Raw genomic sequence first — 19024 nt, forward strand, 5'->3', positions numbered from 1 at the left:
AATTCTCCAAGCCAGGCTTCAGCAATATGTGAACCATGAACTTCCTGATGTTCAAGCTGGTTTTAGAAAAGGCAGAGGAACCAGAGATCAAATTGCCAACATCCGCTGGATCATAGAAAAAGCCAGAGAGTTCCAGAAAAACATCTATTTCTGCTTTATTGACTGTGCCAAAGCCTTTGACAGTGTGGATCACAATAAACTGGAAAATTCTGAAAGAGATGGGAATACCAGACCACCTGACCTGCCTCTTGAGAAATCTGTATGCAGGTCAGGAAGCAACAGTTAGAACTGGACATGGAACAATAGACTGGTTCCAAATAGGAAAAGGAGTTCGTCAAGGCTATATATTGTCACCCTGTTTATTTAACTTACATGCAGTGTACATCATGAGAAACGCTGGACTGGAAGAAACACAAGCTGGAATCAAGATTGCCGTGAGAAATATCAAAAACCTCAGATATGCAGATGACTTCACCCTTATGGAAGAAAATGAAGAGGAACTAAAAAGCCTCTTGATGAAAGTGAAAGAGGAGAATGAAAAAGTTGGCTTAAAGCTCAACCTTCAGAAAACGAAGATCATGGCATCTGGTCCCATCACTTCATGGGAAATAGATGGGGAAACAGTGGAAACAGTGTCAGACTTTATTTTTCTGGGCTCCAAAATCACTACAGATGGTGACTGCAGCCATGAAATTAAAAGACGCTTACTCCTTGGAAGGAAAGTTATGATCAACCTAGATAGCATATTTAAAAGCAGAGACATTACTTTGCCAACAAAGGTTCGGTTAGTCAAGGCTATGGTTTTTCCAGGGGTCATATATAGATGTGAGAGTTGGACTGTGAAGAAGGCTGAGTGCTGAAGAATTGATGCTTTTGAACTGTGGTGTTGGAGAAGATTCTTGAGAGTCCCTTGAACTGCAAGGAGATCCAACGAGTCCATTCTGAAGGAGATCAGCCCTGGGATTTCTTTGGAAGGGATGATGCTAAAGCTGAAACTCTAGTACTTTGGCCACCTCATGCGAAGAGTTGACTCATTGGAAAAGACTCTGATGCTGGAGGGATTGGGGGCAGGAGGAGAAGGGGATGACAGAGGATGAGATGGTTGGATGGCATCACTGACTCAATGGACATGAGTCTGAGTGAACTCTGGGAGTTGGTGATGGACAGGGAGGCCTGGCCTGCTGCGATTCATGGGGTCACGAAGAGTCAGACATGACTGAGTGACTGAACTGAACTGAACTGAGCTGGGACAGTATTTCAATAAAACTTTATTTACAAAAACAGGCAACCAAACAACAGGCCATATTTGCTAAACCTAATCTGTACCATTAAGTATGCTGCTTAATTCAATTGAAAATATATCTGTACGTATATATCTATATATTCAGATCAGTCGCTCAGTCATGTTCGACTCTTTGCGACCCCATGAATCACACCACACCAGGCCTCCCTGTCCATCACCAACTCCCGGAGTTCACTCAGACTCACGTCCATAGACTCAGTGATGCCATCCAACCATCTCATCCTCTGTCATGCCCTTCTCCTCCTGCCCCCAATCCCTCCCAGCATCAGAGTCTTTTCCAATGAGTCAACTCTTCGCATGAGGTGGCCAAAGTACTGGAGTATCAGCTTTAGCATCATTCCTTCCAAAGAAATCCCAGGGCTGATCTCCTTCAGAATGGACTGGTTGGATCTCCTTGCAGTCCAAGGGACTCTCAAGAGTCTTCTCCAACACCACAGTTCAAAAGCATCAATTCCTCACAGCTATTCATTACATATTCAGTATAAGGCACTGTAGTTGTGATAAGAGACAATATGGTCCATGAAGCTCCAAATATTTACTATCCGGCCCTTCAAGAAAAAGCAAAGAGCCTCAGGATCATTTTGTCATTCAAGCATGTGCTGGTGCATGGTGCAGAGATGCTGTGGTAGATTCCTCCCGGTACACCCAGATCTACCCTTCTGAACTCATTTTTTCAGTTGCCAAGGGCTACTGTCTTCATAATATAAGGTAATGGCACTGAACTTTCACCATCCTACACGCTCTAAATATCTTCTGTAAGTGTTCTCCAGTGGCAGCATAAAGATTCTCCCATTAATATTTACTTGGATTTCAGAAAAAAGTGACTGAGAATGAGCCTGACAATGAAGAAAATTCCATTCTTCTCTCTTCAAAGCTTCTGAGGTTGGTTTGAGGGCCCAAATACAGAAGATAATTTCATTATTTTGCAATGTTCTTTTATCCTAAGACAACTAATCAATTTCATTTCATAATTAAAAAATTATAAATAACAATGAAGTTTATACAAATCACTCTAACAATACCAGTTCAATTAATAACTATAAGAAAATCAGTTATTATCTCTCCAGAAGAAATTTTACAATTTGGACTGTCTCTGTGGTAGTGAATGCACTTAAAATTTTCAAAATATTATCAGCAGTTTCACTTTTCACTGAATAGATTATCCAATTTGGTTGGTTCAAATAATTAGCCATTTTAAAACCTCTTAACATGCATACTTTAGCAAGTATAAAGCACATATATTTCAAATGTATCATTTTTCAAATCTATAATCAGGAAATTCTAAGTTTACTTACATGTCTCTGGGATCCATCATATTCACATCTTTCAATTTTTCCTAGGCTGCCGTCTGAGAAATACAGCTTCTCTGCACGGTGATCAATGGTGAGTCCATTTGGAGTGAGTATGTCTGTACTGACCACCACTTGAGCATTTTTCCCAGTAAGAGTTGATCTCATGATACTTGGATGCTGTTCATTCCAGTTGGTCCAAAACATTAAACTAATTAAAATGAAAATTGTGATAATAGGTTAAATTTTTTATCAGTCGTTAACAATATTAGAAGAAACATGGCAATGTCAAACTATTTAAAATAAAGCAAAATTGTCTCATAGTTTCTGACCCTTGAGGAAGTCTAATAATAAGGAGAGATATGTATATTATATTTGCATATTTTTCCAGTTTCTTAAATGACCTGGAAACTATTTTTGAAAAATAATTATCTCTCAAATAGCAATTTAATTCAATTGAATCAGTTTGATACACAGTAAAGATTTATTTGAATCAAAGAAAAATAGTTATCTTAAATTTCCTATGAACTGCAAATATACTCTGATTTATTATTATCATGTTTCAGGAAATCCTGTGTTATAATTTTGAATATCATTCTTAACCTAGCAATATTTCTCTTCTTCAGTTGGTAAAAGTAAAAATCGCTCTCTCTTTCTGGATTTTCTTTTTTTAATATTTGTATACTGGCTGGGCTGGGTCTTCGTTGCTGCACAGCCTTTTTCTCTAGTTGTGGTGAGTAGGGGCTACTCTCTCGTTGTATTGCATGGGCTTCTTACTTTGGTGGCTTGTCTGGTCATGGACACTGGCTTTAGAGAACCTGGGCCTCCGGGGTTCAGCACATGGGCTCAATAGTTGTGGCTCAGGCTCTGAAGCACTGGCTCAGTAGTTGTGGCACACAGGCTTGGTTGCTTTATAGAAATCCAAGACCAGGGATTGAACCTGTGTCTCCTGCACTGGCAGGTAGATTCTTTACCACTGAGCCACCAGGGTAGTCCTAGGTTTTTTTTTTTTTTAATTCTGGATTCCTCTCTGTATATGTTTTAGAAAGACACAATTAGTAAACTCCTGTATTTCTTTAATGGCTTTTTTCTCCCTCCTCTGTCAGGGTGATTTTTCTGTATATTATAATGCTGTTACTAGAATTACAGGGGTTTACTCTCAATCCTTAAAGGTAAGATTTGTTACTTACAGTCTTAACAGAATATTTTAAATCAGTATTTGTCAAACTATTCTCTGAGGAAGGCCAAGGATTCTCTTGGCACTTAAAGGTTACCGGAAGAGCAGAGAGGCTGTAGGGTGCTAGTCTCCAAGGCCTATTTTATTTCATCAGCTCTTCTTTCTCTCCCTTTAAGACTATACCTAAGAGTTTATTTGAAGATCAGTTTTTGAACTGAAGGAAGGCAGGCAAGAATGGAAGGCATCAGGAAGAGAAGGAAAGAGAGAGGAAAGAAGGAAGGAAGGGAGGAAGGAAGGAAGGGAGGGTGGGGGAGAAGCCAGGAAGAAAAGGAGGAAGGGAGAAAAGAAGATGGGAAAGAGAGAGACAGGCAGGCCACTTTACATTTTTAGAAAGTATGTTTAATAAATATTTACAAACAGAAGCTATTTGAAAATATTTCATATTTATAACAAGATAGCATGTATCATCCCTATGTATATCCTGTAAAGACAAGGTAATAGCCAAACTAATTATTCAACCTTTAATTTTGGGTATTATTGGACAATACACAACTTTACAAAAAGAAAAACTTTTCTTCTTTCTTAGTTTTCTGAATGTTGAGTTTTAAGCCAACTTTTTCACTCTCCTCTTTCACTTTCATCAAGAGGCTTTTTAGTTCTTCTTCACTTTCTGCCATAAGGATGGTGTCATTTGCATATCTGAGGTTACTGATATTTCTCCCAGCAATCTTGATTCCAGCTAGTGCTTCATTCAGCCTAGCATTTCTCATGATGTACTCTGCATATAACTTAAATCAGCAGGGTGACAATATACAGGCTTGACGTACTCCTTTCCCTATTTGGAACCAACCTGTTGTTCCATGCCAGTTCTAACTGTTGCTTCTTGACTTGCATACAGATGTCTCAGGAGGCAGGTCAGGTGATCTGGTATTCCCATCTCTTTAAAAATTTCCCATAATTTGTTATGATCCACACAGTCAAAAGCTTTGGCATAGTCAATAAAGCAGAAGTAGATGCTTTTCTGGAATTCTCTTGCTTTTTTGATAATTCAACAGATGTTGGTAATTTGATCTCTGGTTCCTCTGCTGTTTCTAAATTCAGCTTGAACATCTGGAAATTCATGGTTCATGTATTGTTGAAGCCTGGCATGGAGAATTTTGAGCATTACTTTACAATGTGAGATGAGTGCAAGTGTGCAATAGTTTGAGCATTTTTTGGCATTTCGATTCTTTATCATTGGGATGAAAGCTGACCTTCTCTAGGCCTGTGGCCACTGCCAAGTTCTCCAAATTTGCTAGCATGTTGAGTGCAGCACTTTCACAGCATCATCTTTTAGGATTTGAAATAGCTCAACTGGAATTCCATCACCTCCACTAGCTTTCTTCGTAGTGATGCTTCCTAAGGCCCACCTGACTTAACATTCCAGCATGTCCAGCTCTAGGTGAGTGATCACACCATTGTGATTATCTGGGTCATGAAGATCTTTTTTTGTATAGTTCTTCTGTGTATTTTTGCAAGCTCTTCTTAATATCTTCTGCTTCTCTTAGGTCCATACCATTTCTGTCCTTTACTGTGCCGATCATGCATGAAATTTTCCCTTGGTATCTCTAATTTTCTTGAAGAGATCTCTAGTCTTTCCCATTCTGTTGTTTTCCTCTATTTCTTTACATTGATCACAGAAGGAGGCTTTCTTATCTATCCTTGCTATTCTTTGGAACTCTGCATTCAAATGAGTATGTTTTGTTTTTTCTCCTTTTATTTTCACTTCTCTTATTTTCACAGCTATTTGTAAGGCCTCCTCAGACAACCATTTTGCCTTTTTGCATTTCTTCTTCTTGGGATGGTATTGATCCCTGCCTTCTGTACAATGTCAGGGACCTCCATCGACAGCTGTTCAGGGACTCTGTCTATCAGATCTAATCCCTTGAATCTATTTGTCATTTCCACTGTATAATGGTAAGGGATTTGATCTAGGTCATACCTGAACGGTCTAGTGGTTTTCACTACTTTCTTCAATTTAAGTCTGAATTTGGCAAAAAGCGATCATGATTTGAGCCATAGTCAGCTCCCGGTCTTATTTTTGCTGACTGTATATAGCTTCTGCATCTTTGGCTTCAACAAATATAATCAATCTGATTTCTGTATTGACTATCTGGTAATGATCATATGTAGAGTCTTCTCTTGTGTTGTTGGAAGAGGGTATTTGCTATGACCAATATGTTTTCTAGGCAAAACTCTATTAGCCTTTCCCCTGCTTCATTCTTTACCCCAAGGCCAAATTTGCCTGTTACTCCGGGAAATACTTGACTTTCTACTTTTTGTATTCCGGTCCTCTGTAATGAACAAGACATCTTTTTGGCTGTTAGTTCTAGAAGGTCTTGTAGGTCTTCATAGAACCATTCAACTTCAGCTTCTTCAGCATTAGTGGTCGGGTCATAGACTTGGATTACTGTGATATTGAATGGTTTGCCTTGGAAACAAACAGAGATTATTTTGTCATTTTTGAGATTGCATCAAAGTAGTGCATTTTGGATGTTTTTGTTGAATATAATCGTTACTCCATTTCTTCTAAGGGATTCCTGCCCACAGTAGTAGCTATAATGATCATCTGAGTTAAATTCACTATTCCAGTCCATTTTAGTTCGCTGATTCCTTAGTTCAGAAAACTAAGATCATGATATCTTGTCCCATCACTTCATGGCAAATCAGTGGGGAAAAAGTTGAAACAGTGACAGACTTTATTTTAGGGGGCTCCAAAATCACCGCAGATGGTGACTGAAGCCATGAAATTAAAAGACCCTTACTTCTTGGAAGAAAAGATATGATCAACCTAGATAGCATGTTAATAAGCAGAGACATTACTTTGCCAACAAAGGTCCATCTAGTCAAGGCTATGGTTTTTCCAGTAGTCATGTATGGATGTGAGAGTTGGACTTTAAAGAAAGCTGAGTGCCTAAAAATTTATGCTTTTGAACTGTGGTGTTGGAGAAAACTCTTGAGAGTCCCTTGGACTGCAAGGCGATCCAACCATTCCATTCTAAAGGAAATCAGTCCTGAATATTCATGGGAAGGACTGGTGCTGAAGCTGAAACTCCAATACTTTGGTCATCTGATATGAAGAACTGACTCATTAGAAAAGACCCTGATGCTGGGAAAGATTGAAGGCAGGAGGAGAAGGGGACGACAGAGGATGAAATGGTTGGATGGTATCACCGACTCAATGGGCATGTGTTTGAGTAAACTCCAGAAGTTGGTGATGGATAGGGAGGCCTGACATGCCGCAGTCCGTGGGGTCACAAATATTCGGACACAACTGAGCAACTGAACTAAACTGAACTTCTTCTATCTAATCTAAAAAATAACTGCCACAAATTAAGGAAAACTGGGTCCTCTATGCTCTTTATTAAAATACTTCAAAGCATTTTAATCTATTCTATGGAACGTTAAAGTGTTCTAAGGATTGTTGCTGTTGTTGTACATTTGCTCAGTCATGTGACTCTTAAATGTGAAAGTAGTTTGTACTATGAATCAGTAAATTTATGAAAAATAAAAAACACATGACATTCCACTTTCTTAAATCATGGAATAGTTTTAACCATATCCTGTGACTTTTTAAAAAAAAATTAGTTAAAAAGTTATGCAAATAATATGAGATAGTAAACAAACAATTTATTTTCAATAATTTTATAGATTGTGAGCTTTAGAATTATAGAATTTCCAAGGAATTATTACTCCTTTAATTTCACGTTTCATTTCAAAGATGAGAAAAAAGAGGCCAGAGAGCTTGAGTACTATAGTTATTGAGTCAAGTTTTGAACTCAAGTAGTCCTTCATCTAGAAATTGATTTGAAGATTTCTGTTAATCAACAGACATATAAAAGTGACTCATAGATGTCATTAATATGCTTAATGATAAAATATTTTTCTACTTTAAACATTAATTACATATAATTTTCCAATTAAAATATTTTGGTGTGTTTAATTATAATTTTCACTTTATCTAATGCAAGAGGAAAGTATAATTTTAGCCTCTGTAAGAAGTAATTATAGGGTAAAGCATTTATCACTTAAAGTTAATCATGTATAATATCATCAGTGACCTCCCTCATGTTTGTTTGAAAATTGTCTTATAGATTCCTTTGATAAACTTTAGGGTAATTATTATTGTCCTAAGATTCTTCGGGTGGACTCTTAGGATCAATGTAGCTGACGCAACAACCAACTGTACAGTGATACGGCAGTGGTAAAAGCAGAACCAGCTCTGCCTACATATCTGAAGGCCTGTGTCCATCTCAGCTAAGTAACCAAACCTGTGTAAGCAGGCAACCTCGTTTTCACCTGCATCTCTCAACCTTTAGAGTTTTAATTTTCAAGTTAAGTATGTTTAACTAAGTAAGTCAATTCTCATCTCTAGTTCTATAAGATAGTAATTCGTATAGTCTTTTCATCTCTTAGGTGATCAGGGCCAGTGTTTTTTATTCTTCCATTTTTATTCAACACACCTGAAATAAGTTTTCTATTTCTGCTCAGTGAAACCAGATTGATGTCTGTGCCCTTGTTTCATTTAAGAATAAAAAGATTTTCTAGTAGTTAGCAAATATTCCTATCATATTGTAAAAGAGTGCAACTCTATAGGCATATTTGTCTTCTACTTAACCTAACCTTTGTTCTTCAGTTTTCATATAATTCTTTCTTAATAGCATCATCCAAAACATGACTTTTTTTATAATTTGTTTTTTTATACATTTTATATTATAGCCTGAGCAATTTTTCTTGCTATGAATTCTTCATAAGTATTATAAATGCTTACACAATGTATCATACCAATGTAGATCACTTGACTATTGTCAGGTATCTAATGTTGAAAATAAAGCTGCACACAAAGGTTTATTTTTACTTCCTCTGATTTCAATTGGAGTGATCTCCAGTTGTTAAAATTACTTAATTGAATTATAGAAACACCTTTTAGGTTTTAATGCTTTTTAATAGTCTTTTTTCTTTTTCAAATTTATCATTTCAATCAGTGATGCATTAATGTCTTTTTCATATACTTATTCTATCACAGTATTGACTCTATTTTCCCTTTCATCCTTTAATTTTGCTTTTACTGACCTCTCATAGAAATGATGCCTAGCCTTTAAAGAGTCCAGGTTTCAATCATTCACATTTCCAATGCTCTCATAAACAATAATTTTATGAATTATGAAAAGAGAACTTCAGACGAAATATTTATTTTTAAAGCTAATTATAAGGTTTTGACTTATATTAAAGAAATAGAAATTTCTTACTTTTGGCACTCATCGAGGGCTAGCACATGAGGATGGTCATCTTCCGACATGGCAATGACCGCTTCCCTGTCAAATGCTCCTGGCCGAGTCTGGTCCACTGTGTGCCTGGTGATGGATGAGGTAGTCGAGCTGGTCCAGTACAGGGTGTCCCAGGCTCTGTGATAGGCAAGGCCCTCAACAGAACCCACATCTGATGGGGAAAAGAAAAAGAATAAATTTACACTTTTATCTGCAAAAATTTTGGTTTCTGAACAGAAAAGAGCATGTACAATATACACTATGTGCGTGCGCGAGCGTGTCTGTGTGTGTGTGTGCTGTGTGTGTGCTAAGTGGCTTCAGTCGTGTCTAACTCTTTGCGAACCCATGGACCATAGCCCTCCAGGCTCCTCTGTCTATGGGATTCTCCAGGCAAGAAAACTGGAGCGGGTTTCTGTGCCCTCCTCCAGGGGATCTTCCCGACCTGGGGATTGAATCTACTCCTCTTATGTCCCCTGCAATGGCAGGCAGGTTCTTTACCACTCGCATCACCTGGGAAGCAAAATATAAACTATATCTGTGTTATCTTATCAGTCATTTCTTCACAAATGCTCCAAAATAAAGATATCATAATCATGATGCCTACGACAGCTGATTACACACAGTAAATCTAAGTTATGAACTGCTCATAGAGAAGTTTATACAAAAACATGATGTTAAAGATTGAATACCCTCATCAAAAAAAAAACACAAAACCTTAATTAAGTAATTGTCTTTTATTTAGGAATCTGGTGGTTGTCTTTTATTTTCATGTCTTAATAATCAATTTTTTGCAACAATTTAATGATGCTTTTGAAAATCATATGTCAGAGATACTATTAACATGCAATAATAATGAGTTTTCTCTTGATACCATATTTGGAGACATCAAGGAAAAACAATATCAAAAGCTACAATGAAGTATCAAAAAAACAAAATCCAATTCTATACTTGTGATTATCGAGCAGTGGTAGAGAATGTTTTAGTAAGTTAATGCAATATATTTTTTTATCCTATTCAACTAATGTGATGTAAAAACCAAAGAAAATAAAGTTAATTGCCAGCTAAAGCATGCTTTCATATAGGCAGAAAAAGATAAATGATAGTACACATAGTCTAATACTTAAACGTGACAATATGAGAAACAAGAGTAATTATTTTTTAAAATTGCTTTCCTAATCACAGGATAATGTAGGGTGGTTGTTTTACTTTTCATAGAAGTGTTTGAATATACCTTTGCTGCTGCTGCTGCTGCTAAGTCGCTTCAGTCGTGTCCAATTCTGTGCAACCCCATAGACGGCAGCCCACAAGGCTCCCTCATCCCTGGGATTCTCCAGGCAAGAACACTGGACTGGGTTGCCATTTCCTTCTCCAATGCATGAAAATTAAAAGTGAAAGTGAAGTCGCTCAGTCGTGTCCGACTCATTGCGACCCAAGGACTGCAGCTTACCAGTCTCCTCCACCCACGGGATTTTCCAGGCAAGAGTACTGGAGTGGGGTGCCATTGCCTTCTCTGATATAACCAAATTATTAAGTTTTTCATTATTGTTTTTCTCAGAGTTAGTATTCTTAGCATATTTAAGAGAGAATACATATACATTTAATTTTGGTAGTCATGCTAAGAAATTAACATTATAACAGGCAGAGTCTTTTTATAGCTTTTCTCTTAAGGAATCTGAAAAGAATTATTTGGCTTTTCTGAGAATATATGGATGAAAAGGGCTGTTTTTAGATTTGAGATGGGTAAATGTTTACTTTGATGGTCAAAAGGATTTAGAGGGAGAGAAAAACAATATTAAAGCCTTTCAAACTAGATTTCATAATGCCATTAAAATTCTGTTACTTGATTCTTTTCCTACATGAAACAAAAAGTCCACTAACAATAGAATTAATATCTGCCACTTATGGGGCACTGTCTTCCAGTTAGGAATTGTGTAATTGTTTTGCATATATCCCTTTATGTGTAAATCTACCCTGTGATATTAGTTTTATTGTTATTCTTCCCCTAAGAAGAAAACAGAAATCTATGTTCACAGAACTAAAAGTATTGAAGCAAGATTTTTATCACAGATGCGTGTGCTTCCATAAGCCTGTATCTGTCAGCGGCACTATTTAGAGATGGATTTATAGCAGCTATCGCTTATCCTCAGTGTACCTCAAGCTGGAACCAAACAAATGATTCATTAGTTTCAACTTGTCTGACTCTGGGTGAATTGTATCAGCAGTAATTTACAATGAATAACCTATCACACAGTCAACAAAACCACTTATAAGAAATTAATGTGGATGATTAGTATGGAAACCTAGGTCAAAGATGATGGAAGAAAAATTGTAAAACACAATCATAATAACATCTGTTAAGCTTTGCTTATATGAATGATATGTATTCCTATTTGAGGTGACTAGCTGGGAGGTTGATAATGTTTAACAGTATTTTGATTATTAATTAATAAACCATCTATTCCACTGTATTTTTAGTACTTTCATATCACTTCAGAAATGAAGCTAACTCTATTAGTATTACAAACAACATTCCACTCTATCACCTGCAAATAGAATGAGGGGTGGCATAGCTTTGAAAAAAAAATCCAAGCAAATCAGAATCATTAATCCATCCTCATTCTCTATCTTTCCCTTCTACTGACTTTGATGGATCTTCTTCATGGACACTTTTTCTTGCCAAATTAGGAGGAAACCACTTGGTATTACCATTGAGATGAAGCAGATGTTCTTTTCTATAGCTGATATAATTCCAGGGTTACTAGAGTGTGTAATATATCTCACTGTCCAGGTACAATATCTTTTGCTTTATTGTTTGCAATATATGACAACCTGACAGTACACTTAATCATATCTGGTGCCACACTTTAAAATATTTGTTACTTAGAAAAATATTTGACTCCCTACAAAAATTATATTTGTCATTAGTAAGTAGTCAAATAAAGACATAAACCACACACCACTATATATCAATTAGAACACCTACAAAGACCTACTGTATAGAACAGGGAACTATATTTAATATTTTATAATAACCCATAAGGGAAAACATCTGAAAATGTATTGTTGTTGTTTGTTCCTCCGTCATGTCTGACTCTTTGCAACCCCATGGACTGTAGCCTGCCTGGTTTATCTGTCCATGGGAATTTCTAGCCAAGAATACTGGAGTAGGTCGCCATTTCCTTCCTCAGGGGATCTTCTCAACCCAGGGATCAAACCTACATCTCCTGCAAGTCTCCTACATTGCAAGCTAATTCTTTACCACTCAGTGGTAAAGCCCTATATGTGTGTGCGTGTGTGTGTGCATGTGCGTGTGTGTGCATGAGTATGTATATTTTTATACATACATATATATGTGTATATATATATATATATATGTATATTGGAGAAGGCAATGGCACCCCACTCCAGTACTCTTGCCTGGAAAATCCCATGGACAGAGGAGCCTGGTAGGCTGCAGTCCATGGGGTCGCTGAGTCAGACATGACTGAGTGACTTCACTTTCACTTTTCACTTTCATGCATTGGAGGAGGGAATGGCAACCCACTCCAGTGTTCTTGCCTGGAGAATCCCAGGGATGGGGGAGCCTGGTGGGCTCCCATCTATGGGTCGCACAGAGTTGGACACGACTGAAGCGACTTAGCAGCAGCAGCATATATGTATATTATCCATGAGAATATTAAATTGAAAATCACGAAAAAATCTTACTTGAGATAACATAAAAGATGTTAACATCTATTGGAAAGACCATCAGACCAGTCAGGTATGACCTAAATCAAGTCCCTTACGATTATACAGTGGAAGTGACAAATAGATTCAAGTGATTAGATCTGATAGACAGAGTGCCTAAAGAACTATGGAAGGAGGTTCCTGACATTGTATGAAGGCATTGATCAAGACCACCCCCAAAAAAAGAAATTCAAAGAGGCAAAATGGTTCTCTAAGGATGCCTTACAAATAGCTGTGAAAAAGAAGAGAAGCAAAAGGCAAAGGAGAAAAGGAAAGATATACACATTTGAATGCAGAGTTCCAAAGAATAGCAAGGAGAGATAAGAAAGCCTTCCTCTGTGAACAATGTAAAGAAATAGGGGAAAACAATAGAATGGGAAAGACTACAGACCTCTTCAAGAAAATTATATTCCAAGGGAAAATTTCATGCAAAGATGGGCACAGTAAAGGACAGAAATGGTATGGACCTAACAGAAGCAGAAGATATTCAGAAGAGGTGGCAAGAATACACAGAAGAACTGTACAAAAAAAGATCTTCACAACCCAGATAATTACAATGGTGTGATCATTCAGCTAGAGCCAGACATCCTGGAATGTGTAGTCAAGTGGGCCTTAAGAAGCTTCTCTATGAACAAAGCTAGTGGAGGTGATGGATTTCCAGTTGAGCTATTTCAAATCCTAAAAGATGATGCTTTGAAAGTGCTGTACTTAACATGCCAGTAAATTTGGAGAACTCCTCCATGGCCACAGGACTGGAAAAGATCAGTTTTCATTCCAGTCACAAACAAATGCAATGCCAAAAAATGCTCAATCTACTGCACAATTGCTCTCATCTTACATCCTAAGTAATACTCAAAATTCTCCAAGCTAGGCTTCAACAGTATGTGAACCGTGAACTTCAGGATGTTCAAGCTGGATTTAGAAAAGGCAGAGGAACCAGAGATCAAATTGCCAACGTCCGGTGAATCATCAAAGAAGCAAGAGAGTTCAAGAAAAGCATTTACTTCTGCTTTATTGACTAGGCCAAAGCCTTTGACTGTGTAGATCATAACAAATTGTGGGAAATTCTTAAAAAGATGGGAATACCAGACCACCTGACCTGCCTCCTGAGAAACTGTATGCAGGTCAAGAAGCAACAGTTAGAACTGGACATGGAACAACATACTGGTTCCAAATAGGGAAAGGACTACATTAAGGCTGTATATTGTCACCCTGCTTATTTAACTTATATGCAGAGTACATCATGAGAAATGCTGTGCTAGATGAAGCACAAGCTGGAATCAAGATTGCAGGGAGAAATATCAATAACCTCAGATATGCAGATGACACCACTCTTATGGCAGTAAGTGAAGAAGAATTAAAGAGTCTCTTGATGAAAGTGAAAGAGGAGAGTGAAAAAGTTGGCTTAAAGCTCAACATTCAGAAAACTAAGATCATGGCATCTGGTCCCATCACTTCATGGCAAACGGATGGGGAAACAATGGAAAGAGTGACAGACTTTATTTTCTTGGGCTCCAAAACTACTGGAGATGGTGACAGCAGCCATGAAATTAAAAGACATTTGCTCCTTGGAACAAAAGTTATGACCATTGTGGTTTTGATTTGCATTTCTCTGATAATGAGTGATGTTGAGCATCTTTTCATGTGTTTGTTAGCCATCTGTATGTCTTCTTTGGAGAAATGTCTATTTAGTTCTTTGGCCCATTTTTTGATTGGGTCGTTTATTTTTCTGGAATTGAGCTGCAGGAGTTGCTTGTATATTTTTGAGATTAGTTGTTGTTATATTTTTGTTTAGTTATTAGTTTTATTTTTGTCAGTTGCTTCATTTGCTATTATTTTAGAGAAATACAAATCAAAACCACAATGATGTACCATTTCACGCCAGTCAGAATGACTGTAATCCAAAAGTCTACAAGCAATAAATGCTGGAGAGGGTGTGGAGAAAAGGGATCCCTCTTACACAGTTGGTGGGAATGCAAACTAGTACAGCCACTATGGAGAACAGTGTGGAGATTCCTTAAAAAACTGGAAATAGAACTGCCTTATGATCCAGCAATCCCACTGCTGGGCATACACACTGAGGAAACCAGAAGGGAAAGAGACACGTGTACCCCAATGTTCATCGCAGCACTGTTTATAATAGCCAGGACATGGAAGCAACCTAGATGCCCATCAGCAGAGGAATGGATAAGAAAGCAGTGGTACATATACACAATGGAGTATTACTCAGCAATTAAAAAGAATACATTTGAATCAGTTCTAATGAGGTGGATGAAACTGGAGCCTATCATACAGAGTGAAGTAAGCCAGAAAGTAAAATACCAATACAGTATACTAACGCATATATATGGAATTTAGAAAGATGGTAATGATAACCCTGTATGCAAGACAGCAAAAGAGACACTGATGTATAGAACAGTCTTTTGGACTCTGTGGGAGAAGGAGAGGGTGGGATGATTTGGGAGAATGACACTGAAACATGTATAATATCATATAAGAAACGAATTGCCAGTCCAGGTTCAATACAGGATGCTTGGGACTGGTGCACTGGGATGAGCCAGAGGGATGGCACAGGGAGGGCGGTGGGAGGGGGGTTCAGGATGGGGAACACGTGTATACCCGTGGTGGATTCATGTTGATGTATGGCAAAACCAATACAATAATGTAAAGTAATTAGCCTCCAATTAAAATAAATAAATTTAAATTTTAAAAACGTTATGACCAAACTAGACAAACATTAAAAAGCAGAGACATTACTTTGCCAACAAAGGTCCATCTAATCAAAGCTATGGGTTTTCCAGTAGTCATGCATGGATGTGAGTGTTGGACTGTAAAGAAAACTGAGCACAGAAGGATTGATGATTTTGAACTGTGGTGTTAGAGAAAACTCTTGGGAGTATCTTGGACAGGAAGGAGATCCAACCAGTCCTTCCTAAAGGTAATCAGTCCTGAATATTCATTGGAAGGACTGATGCTGAAGCTGAAACTCCAAACCTTTGGCCACCTGATGCAAAGAACTGACTCATTGGAAAGGACCCTGATGCTGGGAAAGATTGAAGGCAGGAGGAGAAGAGGACGACAGAGGATGAGATAGATGGATGGCATCACCAACTCAATGGACACGAGTTTGAGTAAGGTCCGGAAGTTGGTGATGGACAGGGAAACCTGGCATGCTGCAGTCCGTGGGGTTTCAAACATCGTACATGACTGACAGCTGAACTGAACTGAAATGAATACAATGTGGGTATCATTTGATACATGTATGTGTTGTGTGTGTGTGTGTGTATGAAGCTAAAGTTCCTGAATCAGTTGAATTGGTAAAATAAGTACTTTACATCATTCATTGGCAGATAATTATGTAGTTTGAAACCTAAAGCAAAATGTCTATCTATTCAATCAACCATTCCTGAAATATTGAACAGAGTAAATCAATATAGAGTTACTTTAAGGATGTAGACTACAGAGTTGAGACTCAAAGATATAGAATATGCGTAATTAAGAAAATAACAATTATAGTGCTATTTTGGCAGCTGGTCAAGGACTGCATAGAGAACACACCTCTATCTCATCACCATTAAAGAAGAGACAAGAGCTCCTCTCTCCTGTACTGCATTGTGAAGTCAGGATAAGAGTCTAAATGGGAAAGGCAGTGATGTATGTCTCGGGAGGGAGCCATGTGGACAAAACATTGCTAGTCATCTGGCTGGAATAACGTTCACAGATAAATCCTGTCGCAAAGTAACAGGAAAATATTTATCCCAAGGCCATACTGTAAAGGCCTCCCTTGTTGAAAGAATAGCATTCTCTTTTTGTCTGACTTATCTTCTAAAGCCAAAGAATAGTAGAAAGTTTGTTGGTGGAAGTGACTTTAGTAGTATGAAACTTCTCAGTCTTGTCTGGAGCATCTACAGATACAGAAAAGCAGGCTTGATTTCCAACCTAGGTACAGAGCTTCAGATAAAAAGCTTCTATACACAACATTTCATGTCTGCCTTAACTATGTAGTTTCCAGAGAAACAGGATTCTGGGTCCAGTTCACAATTCAGATCTGATATTGAACTCTAAACAGAGTACACATGTGTTTTACTTTAAGCCTAACAAAGCATTACTTAAATTTTGCATAAACTCTGTACATTCCTAAAAATCCTCTTATAACTACCTTTCTTTGTCTTTTAGGACAGGAGTGAGACAACCTATAGCTCTTCAGATGTATTGTTTCCCTTATTATAATAAGTCATTTATTTGATATGGCTGTTACAGGTTTATTTGAAAAAATCCAAAACAATTTCATTATTAAAATATTCAGCAGACTAGGGATATTTCCTCAAACTGATTAAAAAAAAATCATTCTATTGAAAAAACAAAACAAAAACAAAACAGAATACAACAAAGCTATACCTTTCTTAGCCATGATGAAACTGGAGCCTATTATACAGAGTGAAGTAAGCCAGAAAGAAAAACACCAATACAGTATACTAATGCATATATATGGAATTTAGAAAGATGGTAATGATAACCCTGTATGTGAGACAGCAAAAGAGACACAGATGTATAGAACAGTCTTTTGGACTATGTGGGAGAGGGAGAGGGTGGGATGATTTGGGAGAATGGCATTGAAACATGTATAATATCATATATGAAATGAATTGCCAGTCCAGGTTTAATGCAGGATACAGGATGCTTCTTTGAGCTGGTGCACTGAGATGACCCAGAGGGATGGTACGGGGAGGGAGGTGGGTTCAGGATGGGGAGCACATGTATACGTGTGGTGGATTCATGTTGATGTATGGCAGAACCAATACAATATTGTTAAGTAATTAACCTCCAATTAAAATACATAAATTTATATTAAAAAATAATAAATAAAATAAAATGAAAGTTTACCCTCTAATACTAGGAGCAAGATAAGATGGTCTATTCTTGCCCCTCTATTCAGCACTGTATTGAAAATTCACTCAGGGTAATTAGGAAAATTATTTTAATTAAAAAAAAATAAAATATAGAAAGAGAGGGAGATCATCCAGATTGGAAAACAAGTAAAGCCATCTCAATTTTCAGATGATATATTCTTATATATACAAAACCTTGAGAAATTTACTAAAAACTAATAGAATTATAAGAAAACATTCAACCAGGTTGCAGGGTACAAACTAAAATATCAGTTGCATTTTCTATATAGTAGCAATAAAATAATCAAAAACTAAAATTCAGAAGCAATTTCATTTATGATAGCATTTAAAATAATAGAAATTATGACAGGAAGATTAACTTAGAAATAATTTTAGCAAAAGTTTATAATCTTAAAACTTGTACATGAAAAACTAAAAAACATCATTGAAAGAAATTAAAATAAAAAAGATGGAAAAGCAACTCATGTTAATGATTGGAAGACTTAATATTGATAAGACGGCAATAGTGTCCAAATAAATCTACAGACTCAGTGTTAATTCCTATTAAAATCCCAGGTGGATCTTTCCCAGAAATCAACAAACTGATCCTAATGTGCATGTGAAAATCCAAGGGGCCTAAAATAGCCAAAAGAATCTTGAAAAAGAAAAGCAAAGTTAGAGGAGTCAAATTTCTAAATTTAAATTTGCTACAAAGTTACAATAAGCAAGACAGTGTAGGCATATACATCAATGAAATAGAATCAATAGCCCAGAAATAAAACCTTAATTTCTGGTTAACTGATTTTGAAAAAGATACCAGATAAACTCAATGAGGAAAAAAAAATATTATCAATAAATGGTTTACAATGATTATATATCCACATGCAGAAAAGTAATGTCCTCACACCAATTCAAAATGTTTTATCTTAGACCTAAATAGAGAAAGTAAACTACAGAATTCTTAGAATAAAATAGAAGAGTGCATCTGCATAAACGTGGGTTAGGCAAAGCCTTCTCAGACATGATACCAAATGCACAAATGACAAAAGAAATATCGATGAGTTGGATGGACTTCATCAACTTTAAAAACGTGGGTACTTCCAAAGACAACTTCCAGAGTGAAGTAAGCCAGAAGGAAAAACATAAATACAGTATACTAACGCATATATATGGAATTTAGAAAGATGGTAACAATAACCCGGTGTACGAGACAGCAAAAGAGACACTGATGTATAGAACAGTCTTATGGACTCTGTGGGAGAGGGAGAGGGTGGGAAGATTTGGGAGAATGGCATTGAAACATGTAAAATATCATGTAAGAAACGAGTTGCCAG

General features: G+C 37.1%; 1 protein-coding gene across 1 annotated transcript in view; it reads right to left on the reverse strand.

The window, feature by feature from the left end:
- Positions 1-19024, reverse strand: part of LRP1B (low density lipoprotein receptor-related protein 1B) — a 1806191-nt gene that overhangs the window by 394509 nt on the left and 1392658 nt on the right. Inside the window, exons 42-43 of the mRNA XM_010853706.1 lie at positions 9058-9247; positions 2599-2803 (exon numbers count right to left, since the gene is read on the reverse strand). Of these exons, the coding sequence (XP_010852008.1) occupies positions 2599-2803; positions 9058-9247 (395 nt within the window). The remainder of the gene's footprint in view (positions 1-2598; positions 2804-9057; positions 9248-19024) is intronic.

Source organism: Bison bison, unplaced genomic scaffold, assembly GCF_000754665.1.
Source record: "Bison bison bison isolate TAMUID 2011002044 unplaced genomic scaffold, Bison_UMD1.0 scf7180017864330, whole genome shotgun sequence".
Lineage (NCBI taxonomy): Eukaryota > Metazoa > Chordata > Mammalia > Artiodactyla > Bovidae > Bison > Bison bison.